This window comes from Hemitrygon akajei, chromosome 17, assembly GCF_048418815.1.
Source record: "Hemitrygon akajei chromosome 17, sHemAka1.3, whole genome shotgun sequence".
Classification (NCBI taxonomy): Eukaryota; Metazoa; Chordata; class Chondrichthyes; order Myliobatiformes; family Dasyatidae; genus Hemitrygon; species Hemitrygon akajei.
Window position 1 is genome coordinate 36,570,996 of NC_133140.1, and position 26,095 is coordinate 36,597,090.

Sequence of the window (26,095 nt, forward strand, 5' to 3'; positions counted from 1 at the left end):
AAAACCTACAAGTAGTATTTATAAATACAGGCATAGACTACAGGAGCAAGGAAATGATGATGAACCCGTTTTACAGAGGAAAAGCTCCAGGCCAACTATAACTGGAGTCAAGTTCTAGGCATATTTTAGGAATGGTGTGAAGGTTCAACAGAGGGTGCAGAAATAACTTACTAAAATTATTACACAGGCATATGAATAGACTGATCCTCTCCTTGAGCAGAGGAAGGTGCAAGGAGATCCACATGGAGACATTTAAAGTCATGAAAAGTCTAGAGTAGACAAAGTAGAGCAAGAGAAACTTATTGGCAAAAGTATCAAGAAACAGAGGACACAAAACTAGGGTGATTGGCAAAGTAAAAAAAAAGGTGACTTGGGGAGATGCTGTTCAACACAGAGAACAGTTGGAATTTGGGATGCACTGCCAGAGGGAGTAAGGAGGCATCCTGGCGATACGAAAAGTAGCAGAAAATGAGCTTCTGTGGAGAGAGGAACTGTTCATAAACAACCTGCTGGAGAAAGTCGGTAGGTTGAGCTACATCTGCAGGAGGAAAGAACTTGTCAATATTTTAGGTCAAAACCCTGTATAACTTCAAAGCCTGATCTGCTCTTTCCAGCATTTTCATGATTTTACTTCAGATTTCAAGCAACTGCTATTCTAACTTTCACATTGAGCTCAAAGGGTAAAAAAATTTACAAAGCTTTGGGGAAAGGACAATTAAGTGGATTTAGCTGTATACCGTGCTGAACCATCCAGTGGACTGATTGGCTAAGATCATTTTGTGACTTTGAGTCCATTATTAACAATATTACATAAAAGGTTAATAAGGTAGGTGGAAGAAAAAGTTTGTGAAAATTTTGTTCAAGTTGTCAATCACCATTTTCCTTTATGAACTAAAATGGAATCACAGCAGGCTTCTCTCATGCCATCTATTGGTTGATCACAAGGTTGGATTAGCAAAGGCTTGTTAAGCATTGGTTATCAAAACCTCTTTAGCAGTTATTCATTTAATATCTTGATTGGGAACTAGGAAATGAGCCATTTGAGTGGAAAAATTATAACTAGGTGCTAGATTTTATTGATTATATGAGCTATAATTTTGCAATGTATTTATCTCAGGTTTAGGCTTATTGTCACTGACACGTGTCATGAAATTTGTTATTTTGCAGCAGCAGTACAGTGCATACATTAAATATTCAATAGATGACAAGATGTATATATTTTTTTGTAATTTTTTAAAATTGAAATTCATCAAACATTCCCATAAGATGTATTTCATACATTGTACATATATATCATATATTCAAATGTATCACAAAATCTCCACAATGTATTTATCTGGGGTATACACTTATAGAAAAGAGTGGAAAGAAAAAACAAGCAAAAGGAAAGAACTATGTACAAGTAGGGAGTGATCTTTTTTTTACAACAGATTCATTGATTTGTGAGAATATATAATAAAAATTAAATAAATAGTGCAAAAAGAGCACTACAAAAAAGATCATTTCTCTGTTGGAGTAATTTGGGATTTGTGTTCTGTCCCAGAAGGCATCTTAGCCAAGATGGTTAACACTAAGATAGAACTTTTTGAGCCACCTTCCAGTACTTGCTGAACATCCTGCTGTGACATGCTGTGTGAATTACAAATCTGTTTGCATATATATTTGTAAACAACAGCTCCTTTTGTTACAGCAGCATTACGCTCTCTGCACCTCCTGACCTTAAATCAATATTGCAGCATAGTTGGCCCTAATTACACCCAGTCAGCTACATTGAACAGGCCACATTGTTTGTGTGCCCAACACCAGATGTTTGAATCAGACACCATCCTGAACTATGTCATTAAAAAATGATTAGCTTACAGATAGAGTAAAAGATTCAGGGATGCATTCACCCCACCAACTCTTGGGGATCCCTGATTCCTGACTGTTCGAACTGGAAGAGTAGCAATCAGGTGGCATTCTCCCTCTTCCCTTCCAGCTCTGAAGAAAGGTTTCGGCCCGAAACGTCGACTGTCTGCTCATCTTCCTGGATGCTAATTCCTCCAGCATTTTGTGTACGCTGCAATGAGATCCCAGTGTCCACGCACACAGAAGCAAACGTGTCACAAACTACCAACTCCACCTACTTCATCGGTAGAAGATTCGATACTGATCTCATTTGTCATCCTGGAACTCACAAAACTGGAGTGGAGGGAAAGCTCAATGTGAAAGTTTGATCCCAGGGAACAACGTACAAAGCAGGAGGACAGCTGCAGTTCTCATTAGGGTAACACCGCAGAGTGCAGCACTAAAGCAATACAGCTTGCTATAAAGCTGATAGATGCATTATCATGAGCAGATGATGAATACCTTGTGATCAGGAGGCAATGTGTTTATTTCGATAATTTATCCAATTAACATCCCTGCAATGATATATTTACTAGATTAAATACATTCTCTTACTGTTTATCACGTTTCATTTGAATCAATGTATTTTAAAACACACTGAGTTTTTAACTCGGAGTTAATGTATTTTAGGTATAAAACCACCAAATGTTGGCACACTTCCAAAATACTTTTAATGAAAATAAACAGCAATATCTCATCACATGAAAGTTATCCTTTTTAATAACTTTGGCTTGCAATCGTGTCGATACCAGTGGGGGTATTAATTTTTTTTTACCTTTGGTATGGTTACATCAGCTTAAAACATGATTATCTGCAACAGGATCACCTTTTTCAGATTCTTCCATTTAATTTAAAATTCAATTAAAATAGATTTGTTAAACTCAAGCCACCGTTGGTTTTTAATCTCTTAATTGCTTTGAAGTCAAGATTTTCAGAACAACTTCATGCGGCTGTGTACCGAAAAGGAATAAAATTTCCTGGACATTAGTATTTGTATATTTTAACCCACAGTTCAGGCATCAGAACATTTTTGTCTGAGATCCTCATTTACAAAGACTGGATTAATCCTAGAGAAAATGGTTAGCTAAGCACACTAAGATTTTCATAATGGTGAGTGGGGGTGGGGTGGGGGTGGTTTGCAAGAATCATAGGGAGAAACCATTTACAGGAAACATCAGCTGTTCATAAAAATGCATCTATTAGGAATGTAAATGATCATTCTGCCTGTCCAGGGAATAGATACCATCTGATCATTTAATTAAACCAAGAAAAGGGATTGTAAAAATTCATGGCTTCTGCTTATTAAGGTCAGCACATAAAGAATTGCCACTGGAAAGTTATTGCGGGCTGTGGAATGGCATATCAGCAGGAGCTCAGCCACCTGGAGAGGAGGTCAGAAGTAATTAAGTAATTGGCCTAAAAAAACAGGTAAAGATCAGGGATGCAGCTTGGAGAAGCTTAACGTACATGTTAGATGCATGTTTTGTCAAACAATCCTTAGATAGTGAGTTTGTTTATTCTGATAGATTCCTTACAGGAAGGAATTAAAGGGACCAGGTACTTCCCCAGAGGAACAGTGTCCTCTTGCATTTGATAGGACTGATAGAAATTAATTAGCAAAGATTCGGAATGCAGCACAGCTCTTAAAGAAATTGAAAATCAAAACTACTGCAGGTGCTGAAAATCCGAAGTATGAACACTGCAAACACTCAGAAGTTCAGGCAACATCTGTGGAAAGAGAAACCCTTTGCTCAAACTGGGAAAGGGAAGAAAAGATTATGATGTTAGGAATAAGATACTTTAAGTGGGAAAGAAATGTAAAATATTTTCCAAATTCCAGAGGTGAGGTGAGAGTGACTGCCTGCAATGTCGAGGCAGCATTTGACTGACTATGATACAAAAGTCAGTCAAACTGAAACTGAAGTTAGCCAGCTTCAAAGGAAAAGTCTCCAGTGGCTGGAATTGCACCTTGCACAATGGAGTTGTCGAAGCTCAATCATCCCTATGCAAGGAGCAAGGTTTCTCAGGACTCTATGATCAACACAGATCCAACAGGATTAATACGAAGGGCAGACTGTGGGGAATGGGAACAAGTAATGCAGCAAGAATAGCCAACACGGGCAAGGGAGCGAGGAATTTCATTAGGAGCCATTCTGACCACAGTTAATTATTAGAGTGGCCAGAAGAATTTACTTTTTACTGGTTTCCTGCTGTTTATCTTCAATCTTATCTTTCTGTAACAGTGGCTAAGTTTTAATTAAAGTCATATAACACTACAGCACAGAAGCATGCCCTTTGGCCCATCTAGTCTGTGCTGAACCATTAATCTGCTTGGTCCCATTGACCTGCTCCTTGAATTGGTACAAGACAGTGCTTGTTGCAGGTTAAAAAAGCAGAAATCTGCTCTATTTCAAATAGATTTTTGAAATTCTTTACATCCACTGAAGATGCATAGGAATTTATCAGAAAGGTGGCTTCTCCAACTCTGCAGACCCATTGCCCGCCGCCCCCCTCCCTTTTAGAACTGAAATGAAGAACCAGGTCAGAATACAAATCCTGGATTCACACTTGAACACTTTTAATGAGTAACTGTGGTTGTAATTAGCTGTTTAGTAAATACAGAGAAATGAAATGTGTTATTTGTCCTGTGACCACATTAGAGCAGCAGGCACATTATCATTATCGTATAAAATCCAGCTCCATCCCTTTGTGACACGGGCGGGTAGTGATAATAAAATGCGGCAGCTGTCATTAAAAAGACAAATCCCCTGGCAAAATTCAAATGGAAAACCTGGAAAATGGAAGATTTCCATTCTGTCTTTTCTCATTGTCTGTAAGATTTGCAGTGGTATGCAGTCATTTATCAGTATTAAGTTACAACCTCAGAGTTCATGCTGTCAAGTGGAAATGCTGCAGATTTGTAACATGGTTTATTTGTAATGGCATTTGTTCGTGACCATTTTACAACAGGCATAAAAGTGTCCAGTTTCCAATTTTTAGAAAAACTGTTTAAACTAATCTGAAGATAACCATGCAAGAACAGATACAAGTTCTCCCTTACCTAGTCCCATTTGTTTATATTTACTTCTTATCACCTACCTGTCTCTGTCTCACCCTTTCCTCTCAGTTGAAATGTGTCTACTTTAATGTATAAAGTATTAATAACAAGAGTGGTGAACTGACATCATGGGTCAGTACATGGAATTACGATGTTGCGGCTATCATAGAGAGTCAGATGGACAGGATTGGTTGCTTGATACTCCAGCTTTTATATGTTTCTGAAAGGATACAGAGGGCTCTGTACCGATAAAGCTTAAAGTAAAATGATTCAAGTATTTCCCTCCACACACTCGGTTCTAATGGTGAGTAACTGAAGGATTGGACCAGAAGGTAGATGTCAGGGCAAGTACTGAACGGCAAAATTGAAGTAACATGTATGATGGGTAGGATAGTTTGAAGTGTGTGTATTTTAATGTTAGGAGTATTATGGGTAAAGATGATGAACTTAGAGCATAGTACATGGGACTATGATGTGGCCATTACCAAAACTTGTTTGAGAGGGTCAGGAATGGGTGATTAGCGTACTAGGTTTTTGAAATTTTAGGAAGGATAGAGAAGGAGGCAAAAGAGAGGGTGGGGTTGCACTACTAATCAGGGACAATATCACAGCTGCACTTGGGACATAATGGAGGATTCAGACGCTGAGTCCATTTGGGTAGAACTCAAGGAAGTGAGGGCGCAATCACACCGATGAGATTGTACTACAGAACCCCCGTCCCCCAATAGCCACCAGAAATAGTTATGTAAACAGATTTAGGAAATGTGTAAAAATAATAGAATTGTTGTCATGGGGAACTTCAACTTCTCTAACGTAAACTGGACCTTCTCAGTGCAAAGGGTTTAGATGAGGCAGAATTTGCTAAATGTGTTCAGGAGGGTTTCTTAAATCAACGTGGATGGTTCAATGAGAGAGAGGAGAGGCTGTACTGGACCTGGTGTTGGGTAATGAGCCTGGCCAGGTGACTGACCTTTCAGTGGGTGGACAGTGACCACAACTCCTTAACTTTCAGGATAGGTATGGTCCTTGGGGGGGGGGGGGTGGAGTTTTAAATTGGAGTAGGGCAAATTATGAGGGCATTTGGCTGGAACTAAGAAGATTTAATTGGGAATACCTTTTCTGGCAAATTCACATCAGGCATGTAGATGGTGTTTAAAGACCAATTGCAGAAAGGTATGTTCCTGTTAGAAGGAAGGACGGGGATGGAAAGGCAAGAGAACCTTGGATATCCAGAGAGCTGATGAACTCAGTCAAGAAGGAAAATGAGAAGTATGTAAAGCTTTGGAAGTTAGGATCAAATGAAGCACATGAGGATTATAAAGAAGCCAGAAAAGAACTAAGGTAAGGAATTAGGAAAGCCAGAAGTGGCATGAAAAGTCCTTGGTGAGTAGGATTAAGTTGAATCCCGAGGCATTCTATACATACATCGAGCAAGAGGATAGCTAGGGAGAGATAGGTCCATTCAAAGATAAAGAGTGGAGCATTTACTTGGATGTGGAGAATGTGAGTGAGGTACATGAGTACTTTGCTTCAGTATTTACCAAGGAGAAGGACATGAAGGATCAGGAGATTAATGCTGAGTGTATAAATCTGTTAGGTCATTTAGAGGTCAAGGACGAGTAAGTGTTGGGTCTCCAAATGAATATTAAGGTGGATAAATCCCTAGGGCCTGTTGGGATTTACCTCAGGTAATTGAGGGAGACAAGAGATGAAATTGCTGGTGCCTTGACCAGCATCTTCATGTTCTCTCTAGGCACAGGTGGGGTCCTGGAGGACCGGTGGAGGCTAATGTTGTACCCACAGTAGATCATTTACAGATATGGGCAGAAAAATGGCAGATGGAGTTTAACGCAGATAAATGAGAGGTGTTACACCTTGGCAGGGCCAAAGCAAGGAAGGAGACCCTTAACAGTGCTGCTGAGCCGGGAGACCTTGGGGTCCGAGTTTATAGCTCCATGGAAGTGGCAACACAGATTGATAGGGAGGTTAAGAAGGCTGATGGAATGCTTGCTTTCGTTAGTCGAGGCACTGAGTTCAAAAGCCAAGAGGTTATGTTGCAACTTTATAATTAGGCCACATCTGGATTATTGCATACAGTTCTGGTCTCCCAGAACTAGGAAGAATGGTGAGGCTTTGGAGAGAGTGCCGAAGAGGTTTGCCAGAATGCTGCCCAGTTTAGGGGGCATGTGCTCTCATGAGAGACTGGACAAAGTTGGGTTGTTTTCTGAGGGGAAATCTGATTAGAGGTTTTCAAGATTATGAGAGGTATAGATAGAGTTGACAGGGAGCATGTTTCTCCCAGGGTCGAAATGTCTAATACCAGAGGGCATGTATTTAAGTTGAGATGGGCTAGGTTCAAAGTGGATGTGAAGGGCAAGTTTTTCACTCAGAATGGTGGATCCTGGAATGCTCTGCCTGGTATGGTGGTAGAGGCAAATAAAGAGGCTTTTAAGAGGTGTTTTAGATAGGCTCATGAATATGAATTGTGTAGGTAGGAGGGATTAGTTTTCAGGTATTTTTAAATTTACTTTTTAGCCGGTTGGCATAACATTGTGGGCTGAAGGGCATGTTCCTGTACTGTACTTTTCTATGCTCTAATGCTGAGTTAGTCATCACCTAAAACATTGACCGTACTGCTTCACCCACTGAGTTCTCCCAGTAGTTTAAGCCATTTTGTCCTTAAAAAATTTCTGCCGATGAACAAGGTACTGGTTCGTTGTACATTTCAACAGCTTTGTGTTATTCCTACCTCCCTTGATGCCTAAAAATATACCCTTCTTTACCTCCTGAATTAACAAATTGGATCATTTTTCTTCCCAGCCTTCGGACCTATGATGTAAGTCTCATGAATATACACAATGATGGAAATGTCTCAGCCTTGTAGGGTGGAGAACTCCAGACCACGAAAACGCTTGTGGGTGTAGAAAGGATTGAGGATAGCAAATTTCTCTTTCTGATGTGTTCTTGGTCACGGTTACTGGTACAGTTTAAAAAATACATATTTTAATTAAGAGACTGAGAGATGATCTTACACAGGGTATAAAATCATGAGGGGTATAGATAGGATGAATGTAATCCATCTTTTTCCCAATAGATCTGAGGTGATAAGGGAAAGATTTAGTAGGGACTTGAGGGGCAGCCTTTTAAAAAAAACCCACAAAAGTTAGTATGTATGTGGAAGAAGCTCCCTGAGGAAGTGGATGAGACAGGTACAATAACAACCCTTAAAAGACAGTTGGGCAGCTATGTGGATTGGAAAGGTCTAGAAGGCTATGGTAAATGAGATTAGCTTGGATGGGTCATCTCAGTCAGCATGGACCGGTCAGTCTGAAGAACCTGCCTCTGCCCTGTGTAACTGTGAACTGAATTCACTTGCACTGTCGTGCCCAGGTGATTAGTTCAAGACCGTGACTGGTGAGCCAGGGATGACTGTGCGCTAATCATCTCAGCTGCAAGATACTGCTACGCAGTGGCTATATTGTAACCAAATCACATCATCAACAGTACAGCGAGCAGAATTAATCAGAACAGCAACTCCACCTGTCATACAAATACAGGGCAGGTTGGAAACGATACCGGGCAACTTGCCTTCTGACTCCAATGCCAAAACACAAACTTCCAGGAACGTTTGCCATGTGTCAGCACCTCTTTGACATTGCATGATTCATTGTTTTCTGCCATTTGGATTTATTTTGTTCTGGATCATCACTGTGTTTCCACAATTTATTTATTCTTTATTGTTACTTTATAATCATTCATTCACTTGTTACTTTTAAGGTAAAACCAAGGGCAGAAGTTGGTGCTTGAAACTCTGCGATGATTCATAAAGTATTAATTGAAACAGCCAGTTATCTTTTTACCCTGACACCAAGGTTGTTTTGTCCAGTTGAGAGATTAACTGTGCCTAGCCACCCAACCCATTATGTGCACCAGTTGCTGACCATGTTGGCCTTCAAACTACCTCTTAAAACAAGTTTTTAAAACAAAAAGCACCATGAAATAGTAATTCAAGTACTCAGCTACACTTACTTGTCTGGGACAACTCCATGCGAGTGGATAAGTTACCAGCAGCTCTGGTGTGCGTCTGACTCCTCTTGGCCACACTAGAGATTCTGCAGATGCTGGAAATATTGAACAACACACACACACAAAATGCCGGAGAAACTCAGCAGGTCAGGCGGCATCTACGGAGGGAAATAAACAGTCGATATTTCAGGCTGAGACCCTAATGTAGGGTCAGCTCAGTCCAGCCCAACATGCATCACTTATTTCTTTTTGCTGTTAAACAAGATAGTTAAATTTATTTAGGCTTTATCTTTTCGATTGTGTACAGTCATAGAATTATGTAGAACATAAACAGGCCCTTCGACCCACTGAATCACTGCTGCCCCATTTCATGCCTCTTTTAATGCCCTTTAATAAATGTAATCAACTTCTTAGGAAAAGCTGTACTGATAATACCATAAATGTCACTTCGAAGTTCCTGAAGGTGACACATTGGATGGATTTTCTAGCAACATCACATGCTCTATAGATTAGTCAAAAGTTTCTGCATTTTATGTAATCCACTAACAGAGAAAGAGAATGAGGTTAATTGTTGACCACCCAAAATTATTAATTGTGGAAAGTAAAAATAACATTGTGAGCATTAATCTTGTGTACGTTTAGATTTCCACATGCTCTAGATAATTTAAAATTATTTTGTTTGTCCATTAAGTGATTGCTTATTCATTGTCAGTTACGTTCAGTAGTATGGATCGATGAATCTGGTCATTAGATATGTGAAACAAATCGGACAAGTGTACAAGCCTCCATACCCCCCAACTTCATAACACACAAGATGTAAAGGTGGGGCCCACTTTACAATGCTTTTACAGATTCTTTGTGCATTGTGCTGAGGACAAACTGTTTGCTATCGGGTCGCGATGATACAGTGTTTCCAGTATTGCTAAATGACTCGCTGTTCTGGAGAGGAAACAATACTATCTTTGGTACACTATTTTATAAAAAAAACAGAACAGCACAAAACCCTCTTTGTCCTTTTGTTGTATCCTTCCTTGAAGAAAAAGTCTTTGTAAAATGACACCATTTTTTTTCATTTCTTAAACCTTGTAGAAGAAAGTGCCTCAGTATTTTAATATTTAACTAACCAAAACTGATTCTCACCTCTTCCCCCACAAAATTGTAGTTTTAGTTAGTAAACAAAGTATTATCCTTAATCTCTTCTTAACAGAATCCTTGAAACCACATTTAGATCCTTTCTGCCATCTGGCTGCATCCATCTTTTGAAGAAAAAAAAACACAACCCTAGGGTTTGGAGAAGTTAATAAATATTCAAGTGTTGATGTTTCATTCCACAATTTTTAATTATTTGTATTAAAATGAAATAATGTATCTGCACTTTCTAGTAATATTTGAAACAAAATTTGAGATCGTTCTTCAAAAAATTAGAGCCACTTTGGCAAAACCCCCAATTCAGCACTACAAACACGAGGAAATCTGCAGATGCTGGAAATTCAAGCAACACACACACAAAATGCTGGTGGAACACAGCAGGCCAGGCAGCATCTATAGGGAGAAGCACTGTCGACGTCTCGGCCTGAAATGTCGACAGTGCTTCTCCCTATAGATGCTGCCTGGCCTGCTGTGTTCCACCAGCATTTTGTGTGTGTTGCTTGATTCAGCAGTACAAGTTCTATTAACCACAGTATTACAAATTTGAAAAATCTGGATGCTTTTTAATGGCAGGTTTTCAGGAAATGCAGCTAATGGGAAACTCAGAAGGTAAATGTGTGATGGGGTTTACATTTGACAGGATTGTTTCTCAAATGTTCATCTATTTTCCCATTACTCAAGTACACATCAGCCTCGAGTGAAAGATCTTGCTATACAACTGCTAAAATATTGTGATGATCACTGATGCTGAGTTGAGCAAATTTCCAGCCCAACTCTGTTGTTTTCACTGATTATTAGCAGAAAGTTGCAATTTTCAGGTCAACTGAAATACCCAATTATAGTTATCTGTGTGAAAATGTGTGCAGTTTGTAACGATTAATAACAGCATGTACACTTTAAACACGCATCATTTATTGTGCGTCCACCTAACTTTTCGCTGGTCACAAAGATCAGTGATCTCACCGAGTTGCAGTTATCAGTTTTCATTCAGGAAAAGCTTTGAGCATTAACACTTCAAATAAGACAGACAAGTGTGGGAGAGGCAATCGAAAACTTCAGAAGATTCAGGACTGTTGTGTTCCTGTAGGAAGTTTCAAAAGTGGGGACTTTCACAATATGTACATTTTAAATTAGATTGTTTTGAAAAAATGAAAACATACTGCATCTCAAATCTGTAATTATGCTCTTTCTGCTTTTCCTGAATTTCCTCTGGCACTTTGTGCAGACTTTAGCAAATGGTTGTTCCTGGATAGCCCAATCCGAGGTCAGGAGCTATATACACTGGTGGTGTGTGAACCCACTCACTGCACAATAGCCACCTTGTGATGTATTCTCATAGTCACACAGTTTCCATTAATGGCCACAATGTAGGCACTTGAGTGGCAAATTTAATATGTATCTTTTCATTGATGATACTCCAAATACCATTGATCAGCCTGTTTTCTTCTTTAGCAGTACTTCCAATTAGAAAAATGACCAAAGTGTTGACAGTTATAAATTAGACCAAGTGCCCAAAGCAGAAGATCCAATGAGCAAAGTGATGGTTTTGGATGAAGGCAGAGTTCACCCAATGTCCAAGGTTAAGAGCTGGAGCTGGTGGGGAACATGGCTTTGGATTTTCAGAACAGGTGAACAAAGATGGGAAGATAGCTTTGGAGTGTAGTCTGAAACTGAATGTTCCCACAAGCATAATATAAAGTGGAAGCACAAACATGAAACCAAGGAGGACATTATGCTTAGATTTATTTTAGTTTAAAAGTGCTTATGCCATAAATAAATGTACCATGGAGAGAAAGTTTTAAACTTGGTTAATTATGACAATTACTTCCTAAACTTTGCTTAAAAGGAGATTTGGAATTGATCTTTCACAAAATGTTTTTCGCCAGAAGGGTGCTGATATGCTAAGTCTTTCCAACAATTATTGAGCAACAGAGATGGGGAGATGGCAGCTTATAGTGAACCTACAGTGAAGGACAGTATGGAAGTATAGAAAACTATTCTATGGTGCTGATGTTAGGTAAGCAGGGAGAGATGATTTTTATGTGAGACAAACACTATGGAGTTGTCTTGGTGATGCAAGATTGAGGGAAGATTGCCAGTGAGCCACACGTAGATGCATGCAGCAGAGTATAGAATGCTGTAAAGTTGGAAAGAAACCAGAGAGGAGGGATATGTGGTCTACCTTAAACTTGAAAGAACTGCCAATTTTACCTTTTAAATTTAAAAAAATGCAACTTCCATCACTGAGTTTCCATCAACAGGAAACTGGGTCAGAAGGGAAACTGTACTTAAACAAGTTCTAGTCTGTTTCTCAAATAAGATCACTCCCCTCCCCTCATGTACAAAGTCAGTAAAATTTTCCTATGCAAAAGAACCACAGCAGTTAACATTCAGGTTTTTGGCTGCAGTTTTAACTCTTTGGGGTTTTGTTTCCCCAAACAAGAACACTTTTGTCAGCAACCTACATAGAGAAACAAGTTGCCAACCTGCTGCTACAAATCAATTTAAGATTGGTGACAACTTTCTTCACTCTCATTGGAGAGTGACAACTTTCTTCACTCTCATTGGAGAGTGACAACTTTCTTCACTCTCATTGGAGAGTGACAACTTTCTTCACTCTCATTGGAGAGTGACAACTTTCTTCATTCTCATTGGAGTGACATTAAGTGTCTTCCCACAACCCATGATACTTGTGCCAATCTAGCCAAATTACGTTGCCCTTGTCCAGTTATACGATTTGAACACTTAAACAGATCCTGTCATTAAATCCCTCACCCTCAACTTAGACAAGTCTTTACTGTTTGTAACTTGCCCCACATTTTTTAAAATCCTTTTTAATTCATGTTTTCCTATGACATTGGACTAATTGGCCTAGGAGTGCATGCTAGCCAATCATTTCCTTGGTAACCTTTTCTCTCAGATGTCTATTAACAACAAACCTCACTGGTCTTGCCCCCATTTCCCTGCCAATCACTATTTATTTTTAAATATATAAAACAGCAGCTAATTAACTAGCACATCTTTGGGATGTGGGAGGAAATCCCAAATATCTAGGGGAACTGACACTGTCGCAGTAAGAGCATACATACAGACTCCACACTGAGCAGTGCTCAGAGTCAGAGCTGCTCTAACTGCTGCCTCACTATGCCACAATCCTTGCTGGGTTGTTGTATCCCAGTACTTAATCTTTCCGATTTAAACCCTTCATATTAAAATCACTGGCTTCAACTTTTAGTTCAAAAGTTTCAAAATCTGATGTCTGATGATGCACACTCTTTATTATAGTTAACGATACAGGTTCATGCATCTGGGTTACTCTTTGGAATTTCCTCCCAAAATTCCTTTGATTCCTCTCCACCCCCAAGCCTCCATTCCTCAAAACTGACTTTCCATACTGAGCTTGTTTCTGGCTCAGTACAGTTCCACATGTTGAACTATGCACAGGATTTTAAATTATAGTTAGTACAAGCTGTTTTGGAATACTGATTCAAGTTGAAAGGAAACTTGTTTTGGTCCGTGTTAAAACTTTTATTTGAATGATCAGCATACAACTATGGAACATTCGCAATGGTCTGCAGTCTTAACCTTCAAGACTGCTCAACTGTTAAATAAGATAAATACAAGGTAGTACAGTTTAGGGAAGGCAGATGGAGACAAAGGATTGAGTGGGGTCAAATACAAAAAGTAAGAAAAATACTGCCCTCATTTCATTAAAAAAATTACAAAATATCCCCAATTAGATAAAATTACCCTAATCTCTTTACCGAACAGATTTTAATGCATAACAAATCAAACAAATACATACAATGTCATTAAAAAAAATACAGCAAAGTCATACCCCACCATTGAACCCTGCTGGCTCAGAACTACCAGAGAAAAGCTCGCAAATGTGGTGTGCAGGAGAAACCGGAGCAATAAATGCAGCTAAATCATGGTCAAAACTTATTGCATTGTGCCTACAACTGTTTTTGGGTGATAGCAGCCAGCCAGATCAAGTGTCAGCATTCTACAATACCCAAACGCATTTGCCAGGTGATTGGAACCACCAAACAGATGAAATATTTTCAGATTTTGCAAGTACCAGTGCTATTTTGAAAGAAACCAAAAGCCATTCATTCTACAGAAAGAATATGAAAACTGCAAAGTCATTGTGCTTCATACTTTTAGTAGTGTGGAGAGAGGTAAATGTTGATTATTGTTAGTCCAGCAGCCAACAGTGAACAGACTGGAAATTTAAAGTAATAGATTAGGCCATGAAACTAACATGCTAAACTAATTTTTAAAAAATGATCACTGGGCCTTGACTATGTGCTTTTGGAGTAATCCACATTTTTATTATTTAGAACTCCTAGGTTACTAAGATGGCCTGCAAGCAATTCATTCTTATCGATCCTACCATTTTTAAATGATTAGTAAAGCTGTAAAATTTATATTGCCATAGAATGGAGCCAGTTCTGCTGCAAATGCTTGAAATGAATGTAATAATGGTATTAACATGTTGTTTGGAGATTTTAGGCTTCCTAAAACCTCATTTTTTCTAGCTAATTTTTTTAAATTAAGTGGCAAATTTTTGAAAAATTGTCCAAGTTCATTTCCAAGTGTTTCCACAATTTAAAATGAAATAAAAACCAATTACATTCAATGCAAAAGTTCTTCAGATGACTATTGCTTAACGTGTGCCCCATGTTTGCCAGTGAGTTTCATTTAATAACAGGTTAAGAATCATGAACTTTTGATCAACTATTAACCTATTAACTTAGAGTAGGTCTGAAAACAATTAACATTCAAGATAATTCAGCTATTTTTAAAAGGATCCTAAGTTAAAGTGCTTTTTGTCACTAAGTGTACACTGGGGTTTGAGAACTCTTAAAAGCAGCTTGTCTCAGTGTTGAACACTGCTCTGATAAAGGAGTACCAAGTCTGTGCAATACAAAAAGCAAATGTCAAACAGCATGGTAAAAGGATATTGAAGCCAGCAGGGTTCCTTAAAATTTAAGATACTGGTCACTTTAAAAAAAAACAGTACAGGACACCCTCATACCACCAAAAAAAAAAGCATCTGCTTTACAGCAGGAAATCCACATTAAAATTGCAAAGCTCTCAAATATTCTTTTAGGGAGCAGAGCAGCTACTTCATGAAAGGATTTTGCTCCACAGGAATTTCTGTCCACATTTAATCTATCTCATAATTGTTTTCCATAGGAAAAAGGGGACTCCTGCTCTCAAATCAGATAAATGCAAGTAATGCTGATTAAGTAGTTTGTAAATAAGTTTGTATTTGTAACAATGAGGTCACTGATGTGATGTGCAGGTTTTGTGACCTGCGTTTTTAAAAATACTTGTATTGCAATTTCACAAGATACATTGGTCTTCAATTGTAGGTAACTTCTGTATAAATGCAGCTTTGTAAAGTGACGTACTCCAGTTTTATTAGACAGGAACCAGTTCAGGAGGTTGGCTTTATAAATAGAACCTTGGGCTAGTTAATTGCCATTGAAACTGAATCAGTGAATAAGTAGAGTTCTCTGAAATATCCTTCATTAGAGTGATAGTGATTTTTCTCTTGCTTTCATGAATATTTTCTCCACCAAATTCACAATTTGCTAATATTATTGTATGGAAGTCAGTCAAATTCCATCCTCCCTAACAAGGCTCAAGTCAAAGTCAACCACTTGGAAATTTTATTCTGAATGCTTTATTTTATATATATATAAAAAAGTGATTAAAAGGAAAGTCCTCTATAGTGTTATTATTGTTCCATCTTCTCGCATATTCCCATGGCTTGAATTTATTTTGTTGGAACCATCACTGTGCATATTCAGAGAGTTTAAGGACCCTTTATATTTGCTTTCTTTGCTGTCTAACAGCGGGCTGTTTAGTGACACGTTATGCTGCAGCTTTTTCGTTAGATCTCCATTGATGCAATTTGGGAACACAGTTTTTGGGATGTATGATGGCATGTCATTTTCAATTATTATATCTCCTTCATCTTCACTCTCCCCTTCTGCTGTACTGTAGTGGTTAGCATATTGTGCAGTAGCTATCGTGTTGTTATGTTGGCTTGGACTACTGTCCGTCGAGACGGCAGAGCTCCCAGAGGCCCTGCTGCTGCGAATGACATTATTGCGTTGATTTGCTGGCTTCACGGTAATGATGAGGTTGTGACTGTTTGCCACCATCATGTCAGTCACTTGGTCCAGCGACTTCCCAGCAACGTCAATTCCGTTCACCTCTAGTATTTCATCATTTACTGCGAGCAAGCCCGTGCTCTCCGCTAGACCACCTCGTACAAGCCGCGAGATGAAGATTCCTGGGACCTTCTCCACTCCTTGAGGGGCTACCCGTACACTCACCCCATCGCGAATATAGAATCCAAGTGGCTTGTCAGAGCCATGTTTGTGGAGACGGACTCTGCGGTGGGTTTCTGGAAGGATGTCAACGTCGATAATGGAAGAGATCTGTCGGAAATCCTGAGGCATTCCAATCAAGATGTGAGGCTTTGACTTGTGATGGACAGGGCGTAGGACGTGAAGACCTTTCTTCTTGCGCAGCAGTGAATTCGTTCCAAATGCTCCAGAGTCACCTTCAGCTGCAGGAAGAAGAAAATATTTGGTTACTTTTCTGAAGTAACATTTGAGCTTTTATACAAAAAAGAAAAAAATCAAAATCTTACAGCAGTTCTCATATCCAGATCCTAGCCAAAAAAAATTATTTTCTTCGCATGCTTAGCCAGTGTCAGAAACTCCTCAAAGCCCACCTGTTACCTTGTTAGAATGTTGCATTGCATTTGCAGCAAAGAGAATCTGAGTGAAGTTCAAGTTTGTTATTGCTTTGTACTGTACATGAAATGGAACAATGTAAAGGATAAATTCATGGAGAACAGAAGACCAAAGACGGAGGGAGGGAGAGAGGGAGGGATACAGACACACACACACAATGCTGGAAGAACTCAGCAAGCCAGGCACCAATAGAAACGTCAACTGTACTCTTTTCCCGGCCTGCTGAGTTCCTCCAGCATTTTGTCTGTGTTGCTTGGATTTCCAGCATCTGCAGATTTTCTCATTTGTAAGAAGAAAGTCATTTTCCAAATCTGTTTTCAATCGGCATTTCAGGATAGTCAGAAATATTTGTCCTTTTTAAAATGGAAGGATAATCCAAGAGGGACCACAATCCTAAATACACAGGAAAATAACTTGGGATGGTCAGATATTGTCTGCATAAAATGGCACAGAGGCCGATTAATGTTTTCTTTCTACCCCACCGACCCTTCAAAACACACACAAATTCCCAATTCTAGAACAACTCAAAGTATGGGAAATAGTCTTAAGGTACAAGCACCATTTAGATTGCACAGATATATAGGAGTATTTAAATTTTACCACTGAGACCACTTTCCAGCTGCTGCAGAAACTAATTTAATGGGAATAATCAAATAGTAAATGACAGCTCATCCATCACCTGATGCAAGACCACCCATTACAGTCCAGAGGTCCTTTAGCCATTAAAAACAACATTTCAACTCATTCGAGTTATTGTTAACTTCTTGTTACCACAACTGATGGTAGAATTACTACCGTTAGACCACCGTCGAGAAACTAGTGCATTTTTGTGGCTAACTGAATTACTTTATGATCAGATTTGTTAATGCATTAGCTGATGGTTTGGATGGCAAACTGAAAATGTAGATAAGATCCGATTTCTTTTCAACTAATTAAACTGTCCACTGCTGCTGTAGATTCCAGAATTTGAACTGATTAGGCAACTGGACATACATTTACATTTAACATTCCTCTCTCAGGCGATTAGGAGCATTTCATAAAGTATCTTTTCAACATCACGGAAAACAATTAGAATTCATGTTACATCAGATTGAGTACTTGAAATGCACAAAGTGACCTCTTCCAGTGTTACAGCTCATTGATGACATAATAGGATTGTATTTATTGACAACACTGCTAAGAGATTTAAATTTCAGTGAATCTTTTCAGAGCAAATTTTATTTACAGTCTTCACATCACTGTTCTTCAGATTCACTACACCACAGGACAAAAAACCCAATATGCTTCATGTATTTTATATTAAAACAACAGCAGTTCCCACCCTGGGCTCCATAGACCTCTCCGGTTAATGGTAGGGGTCCATGAAATAAGGTTGGGGATCTCTGAAGACAATAAAAAAAACCTCATGGCTTTCTCTCTCCTCAAATGGAACTGAAACCAATTTTACTGGATTACAAAGTTATCGTGGGAGGATAAACATTTAACACTCATACTCAAAGGGCTTTGGGTTTCTCCTTGATCCTAAATATACACGGTACAAAAATCATTGTTCAAAATTTAAATGCTGAAGAAAAATTTCTATCACATTTATCATTCGGCACACCTTTGGCAGTAGTGATTCAATTTATTCAGGTCAAAAAATTCAAACCCCACACAAAGTTTTCTTAGAACTTCATTTATACGGACTACAATGAAAAGAAAACATCGATACAACTGAGGAGTCTTTGTTTTACTTTGGCACAAATCCTACAAGATCCTTCCTAGTTTGGTCCCCACTGACGAGGTTTCTCCAGGGACATTATTAAGTAGTTTGTACCTCTGCAAGACGTAGTTGTACATCCTACATCCCCGTATCTGCTGCAGTCAAACAATCCCCTTGTGATATTTGAGACTGCTCAGTCCCCCTGATATAGGATACCCTCTTCCTCCATGACATTGTGTGGCTCAAGGAGATTGGTTAAGAGTTACCACTGTTTCTGCTACATTAGTGTGTTTCATCATATCTCCACCTCTGTGTTTGTCTATGTAATAGACATAAACAAGTAACTAGTGCTAACTGCACATAAACTTCTCCAATCTGTACAGGCAGTATCAAAGGATCACAGCAACAGCTTCTCAGGGGTTTAATTGTATTGTCAGATCCTTCATGTAATTAAACAGGCCCCTTGCTGCAATTGTCCATCTAAAAGAAAATGCTGAGCACCATTCCACCTTCTTCATCCCCAAAGTCACTCATGCCTGTCAGACAAGGAAGAGTTTTGCTCAGATATTTGGCAGGCTTCAGAGAACGATGCTCCTACAGTATTATTTGGGGTCAGATTTTCTTCACCTGCCAGATCCACTAAAAGTTGGGCTTCTAGTGATCAATTAACCCCGGAAGGTATTCCTGTGTCAGCACATCAACATTTACTTATTCAGTGTCAATTGTCTCTGTGCATCTGCTCATCAGGGTTCAACATTCCGTCACAGCCTAATCGCCTCTTCCTGGTTTCCTTCTCCACAGACCAGTTTTAATCATTATTTCCTCAAAGTCCCTCAAATGCAACAGCAAGTCAGCCAAAAACTATTTAGGTGCTGTGCTCATCCCAAAAGCCATTCTTTGCCATTTTGAAACATGCTCAACAGGGCTTTTTTCCCCTCAAGTAATATAGATCAGAAGCATTTTCTATCAAGCTCAAGTGTAGCAAAAAGAAGTGGGGTCAAGGGGGCCTGTTTCAGCGCTGTAAGACCAAGACAAAATACCTGTTGGTTTGGTGGGACACTGGCTACAACAAGGATTCCTCGTTTCAGGAGAAATTATCGAACATGCAGCACAGTGGCCCAGCTGCTAAAGTTGCTACCTGCTACAGTAATCCTGACTTCAGGTGTGTGTGGGATCTACATGTTCTCCCACAAATGCACTAGGTTTTCTCCAGGAGACCCACTTTCCTGCCAAGGCTCAGAGGTCTGCAGGCTGCTTAGTTAATTACCCATCACAAATTGCCCCGAGTACGTTGGAGAGTAGGATGGTTGGGGAAGGGGAGAAGAGGGAATGTGAAACAAGTGGACAAGAAAGCAGGGAGAAAATAGGATGCTCCATGATTCGGTTCTACACTGAACTATATTGAACTATGGGACTCTCTTTGTAGTCTTCAGTTCAGAACCCTATTTGCTCGTAGTTACTGTTTTCTTCCTCTCTGCACATTGGGTGCTCAATAGTCTTTTTTAAATATGGGTTCTTTTGGGCATGTTTGTTTCGTGGCTGCCTGTTAGAAGATGAATCTCAAGGTTGTATAATGTGTACATACTTTGATAATAAACTACTTTGAATTAAAAGTGATGAAAGCAGGTGGGTGCTTGATGGTCAGTATCACAAGACACTGCAGCGGATAGTGAGGTCAGCTGAGAAGATCGGGGTCTCTCTTCCCGCCATCACGGACGTTTACACTACACGCTGCATCCGCAAAGGCAACAGCATTATGAAGGACCCCATGCACCCCTCATACAATCTCTTCTCCCTCCTGCCATCTGGGAAAAGGCTCCGAAGCATTCGGGCTCTCACGACCAGACTATGTAACAGTTTCTTCCCCCAAGCTATCAGACTCCTCAATACCCGAAGCCTGGACTGACACTTTGCCCTATTGTCCTGTTTATTATTTATTGTAATGCCTGCACTGTTTTTGTACACTTTATGTAGTCCAGTGTAGGTCTGTAGTCTAGTGTAGCTTTCTCTGTGTTTTTTTATTACGTAGTTCAGTCTAGTTTTTGTACTGTGTCATGTAACACCATGGTGTGTCTCAGTTTTACTATGCACTGTACCAGCAGCTATGGTCGAAATGACAATAAAAGTGACTTGACTTGATTCAGTAGGCTAAGTAACCCATTTCCACGTTAAAATTTTGTTGCAGTACTGCTTGAGTAGTCAGTCACACAAATTGACCCTTTAAAAAAGGTAAAATGGAAAGGTGTTAATGCAGCAAAGATCAATGTGTCATATGTGAGACAAATGCTCCAATGTATTAAAGCAGCTGGAGATCCATCTTACAGACAAGATGTGAAACAAAGGCTCAATGTGCTATCAGGTGGCCCATGGCACTATCCACAGACCCTGATAACTATCTATCCCTGAAACACCAATATTGTGAGTCATTCAGCTTGGTTATTGTCACTGTGTACAGATGGCCATGCTGCTGTCTAATACTATCATATAATATGCATCATATGTAAACAAAGGCGTTTCAAGATGACCTTAAAGCTACTTCAATATGTTAAGTGTTTTCACAAAAAGGAGAACACACACACAAACCAACACCCCACACCCCGGAGGAACTCAGCAGGCCAGAGAAAAGAGTAAAGAGTCGACGTTTCGGGCAGAGACCCTTCATCAGGACTGACTTGGCTTGGTTCTCGTCAGAAGCTCGCCATGGTGCTCATTAATACAGTCCTGATGAAGGGCCTTCGCTTGAAATGCCTATGATGTACCCTTTTCCACAGATGCTACCTGACCCACTGAGTTCCTCCAGCATTTTGCATAATTTAAGTCTGAAGCCTCCAATAGTTCAAACCAATGGGAATGGAGCAAAATACTGCAACTTCAATAGCATGCAGACAATCTAATTCATGTAGCACAGCCTGGACAAAATTGTGAGGTTATTTCAATAAAAGATACAGTACAATCTTTGCAAAATTGCTTTCAAACTCATGATAAAATTAAAGTCAAACTAAAATTTTAGCTGCTGATTTATTGTGTAAAGATACTGGATCAGTGAGATTTGCCTTTCAGTTTAATAAGTTGTCAAGACAGACATACTACTTGAATAAAGAAACTTCTCTCAACACAACACATTTATGGCTCTTTGCCAAGATCATAGTGTGCAGTTCACTTTCACTCAAAGGTGTAACGACAAACTCCCTATACACTGTGCTCCATTGTGCTCATAAGGAATCTTAACAGATATGCAATCATTTCATACCACTTGCCTAAGCTGGTCTTCAAGTACTAAAGCACAAAGAAACTTGCAGATGCTGGAAATTCTTCCAACACACACAAAATGCTGGTGGACACAGCAGGCCAGGCAGCATCTATAGGAAGTACAGTCGACATTTCAGGCCGAGACCCTTCGTCAGGACTAACTGAAAGAAGAGATAGTAAGAGTAGATAGAAAGTAGGAGGGAGAAATGCGAAATGTTAGGAGAAGACTGGAGGGGGAGGGATGAAGCTGAGAGCAGGAAAGGTGATTGGCAAAAGGCATACAGAGCTGGAGAAGGGAAAGGATCATGGTACGGGAGGCCTAGGGAGAAAGAAAGGGGGAGGGGAGCACCAGAGGGAGATGGAGAGCAGGCAAGGAGTGATTGTGAGAGGGACAGAGAGAGGGAAAACAGAGGGAAAAAAGGGGGAATAATAAATAAGGGATGGGGTAAGAAGGGGAGGAGGGGCATTAACAGAAGTTAGAGAAATCAATGTTCATGCCATCAGGTTGGAGGCTACCCAGACGGAATACAAGGATTTGTTCCTCCAACCTGAGTGTGGCTTCATCTTGACAGTAGAGGAGGCCATGGATAGACATATCAGAATGGGAATGGGACGTGGAATTAAAATATGTGACCACTGGGAGATCCTGCTTTCTCTGGTGGACAGAGCATAGATGTTCAGCGAAACGGTCTCCCAGTCTGTGCCGGGTCTCACCAATATATAAAAGGCCACACCGGGAGCACCGGACGCAATATACCACACCAGCCGACTCACAGGTGAAGTGTCGCCTCACCTGGAAGGACTGTCTGGGGCCGTGACTGGTGGTGAGGGAGGAAGTGTAAGGGCAGGTGTAGCACTTGTTCCGTTTACAAGGATAAGTGCTGGAAGGGAGATCAGTGGGAAGGGATGGGGGGGACGAATGGACAAGGAAGTCACGTAGGGAGCGATCCCTGTGGAAAGCGGGGGGGGGGGGGGGGGGGGGGAGGGAAAGATGATGTCTTCCTTTTTTAAAAAAAGGGGCTTCCCTTCCTCCACCAACTCTGCTCTCAAACACATCGCTCCCATTTCACGCACATCTGCTCTCACCCCATCTGCCCGCCACCCCACTAGGGATAGGGTTCCCCTTGTCCTCACCTACCACCTCACCAGCCTCTGGGTCCAACATATAATTCTCCATAACTTCCGCCACCTCCAACGGGATCCCACCACCAAGTACATCTTTCCCTCCCCCCCCCCCCCCCCACTTTTTTCTCTCTTTTTTTTCCTGTCCCTCTCACAATCACTCCTTGCCTGCTCTCCACCTTCCTCTGGTGGTCCCCTCACCCTTTCTTTCTCCCTAGGCCTCCTGTCCCATGATCCTCCCCCTTCTCCAGCTCGGTATCCCTTTTGCCAATCAACTTTCCAGCTCTTAGCTTCACACCACCACCTCCTGTCTTCTATCATTTCAGATCTCCCCCTCCCAAATCTCTTACTATCTCTTCTTTCAGTTAGTCCTAGGGCCCAAAACGTGAACTGTACTTCTTCCTATAGATGCTGCCTGGCCTGCTGCGTTCCACCAGCATTTTGTGTATGTTGCTTCAAGTACTAAAGCGGTTTATAAAACTAGATCAGGATTTGCCCAGTCATCTGATTTTTGTTGCAAGATGATAGGGATCACAACTGCAAACACCAAGGGAAAGAGAAGAACAAAATGCAAAATGTGTGCTCAAACAAGTTATTAATTTGAAACTGAAGTTCGCCCTTTGCAAAATGGAAACTATTATACCCGAGATTGGCATTGGTACAAATGTCACACAGTAGGAACCAGATTATGACCATGTAAACCCATTGATCATTATGTAATAGATTTAGCGCCTTACAGTTGTGCCAAACAGATGTTGCGCTAGGATAAAATTTTCATAAGTGAAGCTCCATTGAACAGTGTTAATAATGGACATTGCAATTCAAAAATAAAGTGAACACAAATATGTCCACACAATCTTACAGTCATGTACAGTATAATACTGTTTTAAAAGTAAAATAGCCAGGACAGGTTACCTATTCACGTCAGTTTGAGCTACATTCAATGAACAAGTTGGACTCATGCAGAATGAGATCTTGGTTTCAGTACTTGTCAATGTCAAATCTTAATACCACAAGCAGCCTGCATTGTTTCCATCACTGAGTCAATAGGTCCCCTTTCTGATTCTGAAGGATCTAAAGACTTCAGGACAAAAAGTTTCGGCTAACACTTGGGTGCATTACCAAAGGAGTGCAGTACTAACATTTGAACCAAGATCCTACTCGCTTCTTTCAATTGGGTACAGAGGATCGCATAACACCACATTGAACACGAGTGGAATTATCCTTGTTTGCGTGGACTGTATTTGTTTTTAAGCCAGTACCATTTAATTTGTTGGTTGAAGAAACTTCGTTGACAAATAGGCCATCTTCTTTCCAGCAGCAGACATTTGTGATTTATGTAGAAGTAGATATTACATGAAGTGCAGAAGCTGTGGAATCTACTGATGTTATATGCAAAGGGAATTCGGGAAGTCTGACATTGACGAATGCAGTATAATGTGCAGCTCAAGGGCAGATTCACATGATAAAGGCTAGTGTTTCCAACCTGTCCCATGCAAACTGTGATACATCAGAATACATACTTTACTCCCTCTGCACCCCACTGAAAATACTGCAATCCCCCAGGAAGGGGGAAGACAAACCCATTTGGGAAATTCCTGAATCGTCAACACTATCACAGGAAAACAGGGCCCTATCAGCAAAGTTCTGAATTTCTGAGGTACCCTCCTTTTCACTTCAATGACGAATTTAAACTGTACATGTCTGAAATCTGCCCCAAAATACTGTAGAAAAGAAACTCCACATTAAAACTAGACCTGGCCTGGCCTTGTACAACCTAACTCACTCCTGATGCTTTGTAATATACTTAGATGGCAGCAGTTGGAAAGCAAATGAAGTGTCACATCTACACCAAACTATCCCATGTTCTTTGTAGTACACTACTCAGATTGAGGTTTCTCCCAGTTTTTAAAAAGCACCACAAGATATTTTTGGTGAAGTAATTGTGGGTGGGGAGAAGGTGCAAGATCAGACACGATTCCTTCCAATAAACAGTAATATTTAAAAGCATCAATAACATTTATAGGTTTCTGACCACATTAGTTTCCCCAAGTCCATCTGAATGGATTGGATTGGCTGTGCTATTGGCATTTCTCATTCTGAAACTGATCCCAACACCTATAAATACTTAGTGAAACAAATCATATGGCATCGTGTTTCACAAAGTGGTTGGTTTAACCAACCCAAGCCAGAAATGACAGAAGCTACACAGCAAGAAAAAATTTTGTAGTCACAAGTTTAAAATCCCTTGTTAATTTCAAAGGAATTTAACATTGCCACATTGTTTCATTTCAGAGGAAATGTCCTGGGTCGAGCATGCAAGTGCCATTCCAAACGAAGCAAGCCAGACAGCGCCTCTACTTTTAGAAGTTTGTGAAGATTCAGCACGTCAACTAAAACTTGGACAAACTTCTACAGATGTGGTGGAGAATGTATTGACTGGTTGCATCACGGCTTAGTATGGAAACAATGTCCCTGAACAAAATACCTAGGAGTAGTGGATGTGGCCCAGTCCATCATGGGTAAAGCCCTCCCCACCATCGAGCCACATGGAGTGCTGCTGCAGGAAAGCAGCACCCATCAAGGACCCCACTACCCAGGCCATGCTCTCTTCTCATGGCTGCTATCAGGAAGGTGGTACAGGAGCCTCAGGATCCATACCACCAGGCTCAGGAACAGTTATTACCCCTTAACCATCAGGCTCTTGAACCAGAGGGGATAACTTCACCTACCCAATACTGAACTGTTCCCACAACCTATGAACTCACTTTCACAGACTCCTAATCCCATGTTCTTGATATTTATTACTTTTTTTAAAAAAAAACTTGCTTTGTATTTCAGTTTGTCTTCTTCTGTACACTGGTTGTTTATCCATTTTGTTGTGTGCATTTTTTCATTGATGCTATTGTGTTTCTTGTTATTTACTGTGAATGCCCACAAAATGAATCTCGGGATAGTATATATGACATGTACTTTGATAATAAAATTACCTTGAACTTTAAACATACAGGGAAGGCTAACTATGGATTAATGAAGAGATTGAGATTGCCTAAAGTTAGGAGTGGATTTCCTTAATGGAGAAGGCCTGTGTGTGACTTTTTGACGTGGGCAAGCTGATACATG

The 26,095-nt window shown here is 40.2% G+C and overlaps 1 protein-coding gene across 1 annotated transcript in view; it reads right to left on the bottom strand.

Moving 5' to 3' along the window:
• Nucleotides 1-13,637: 13,637 nt before the first annotated feature.
• pard6a (par-6 family cell polarity regulator alpha) overlaps nucleotides 13,638-26,095 on the bottom strand; it is an 80,212-nt gene continuing 67,754 nt past the window's right edge. Inside the window, exon 3 of the mRNA XM_073069917.1 lies at nucleotides 13,638-16,709. Within this exon, the coding sequence (XP_072926018.1) occupies nucleotides 15,859-16,709 (851 nt within the window). The 3' untranslated portion in view covers nucleotides 13,638-15,858. The remainder of the gene's footprint in view (nucleotides 16,710-26,095) is intronic.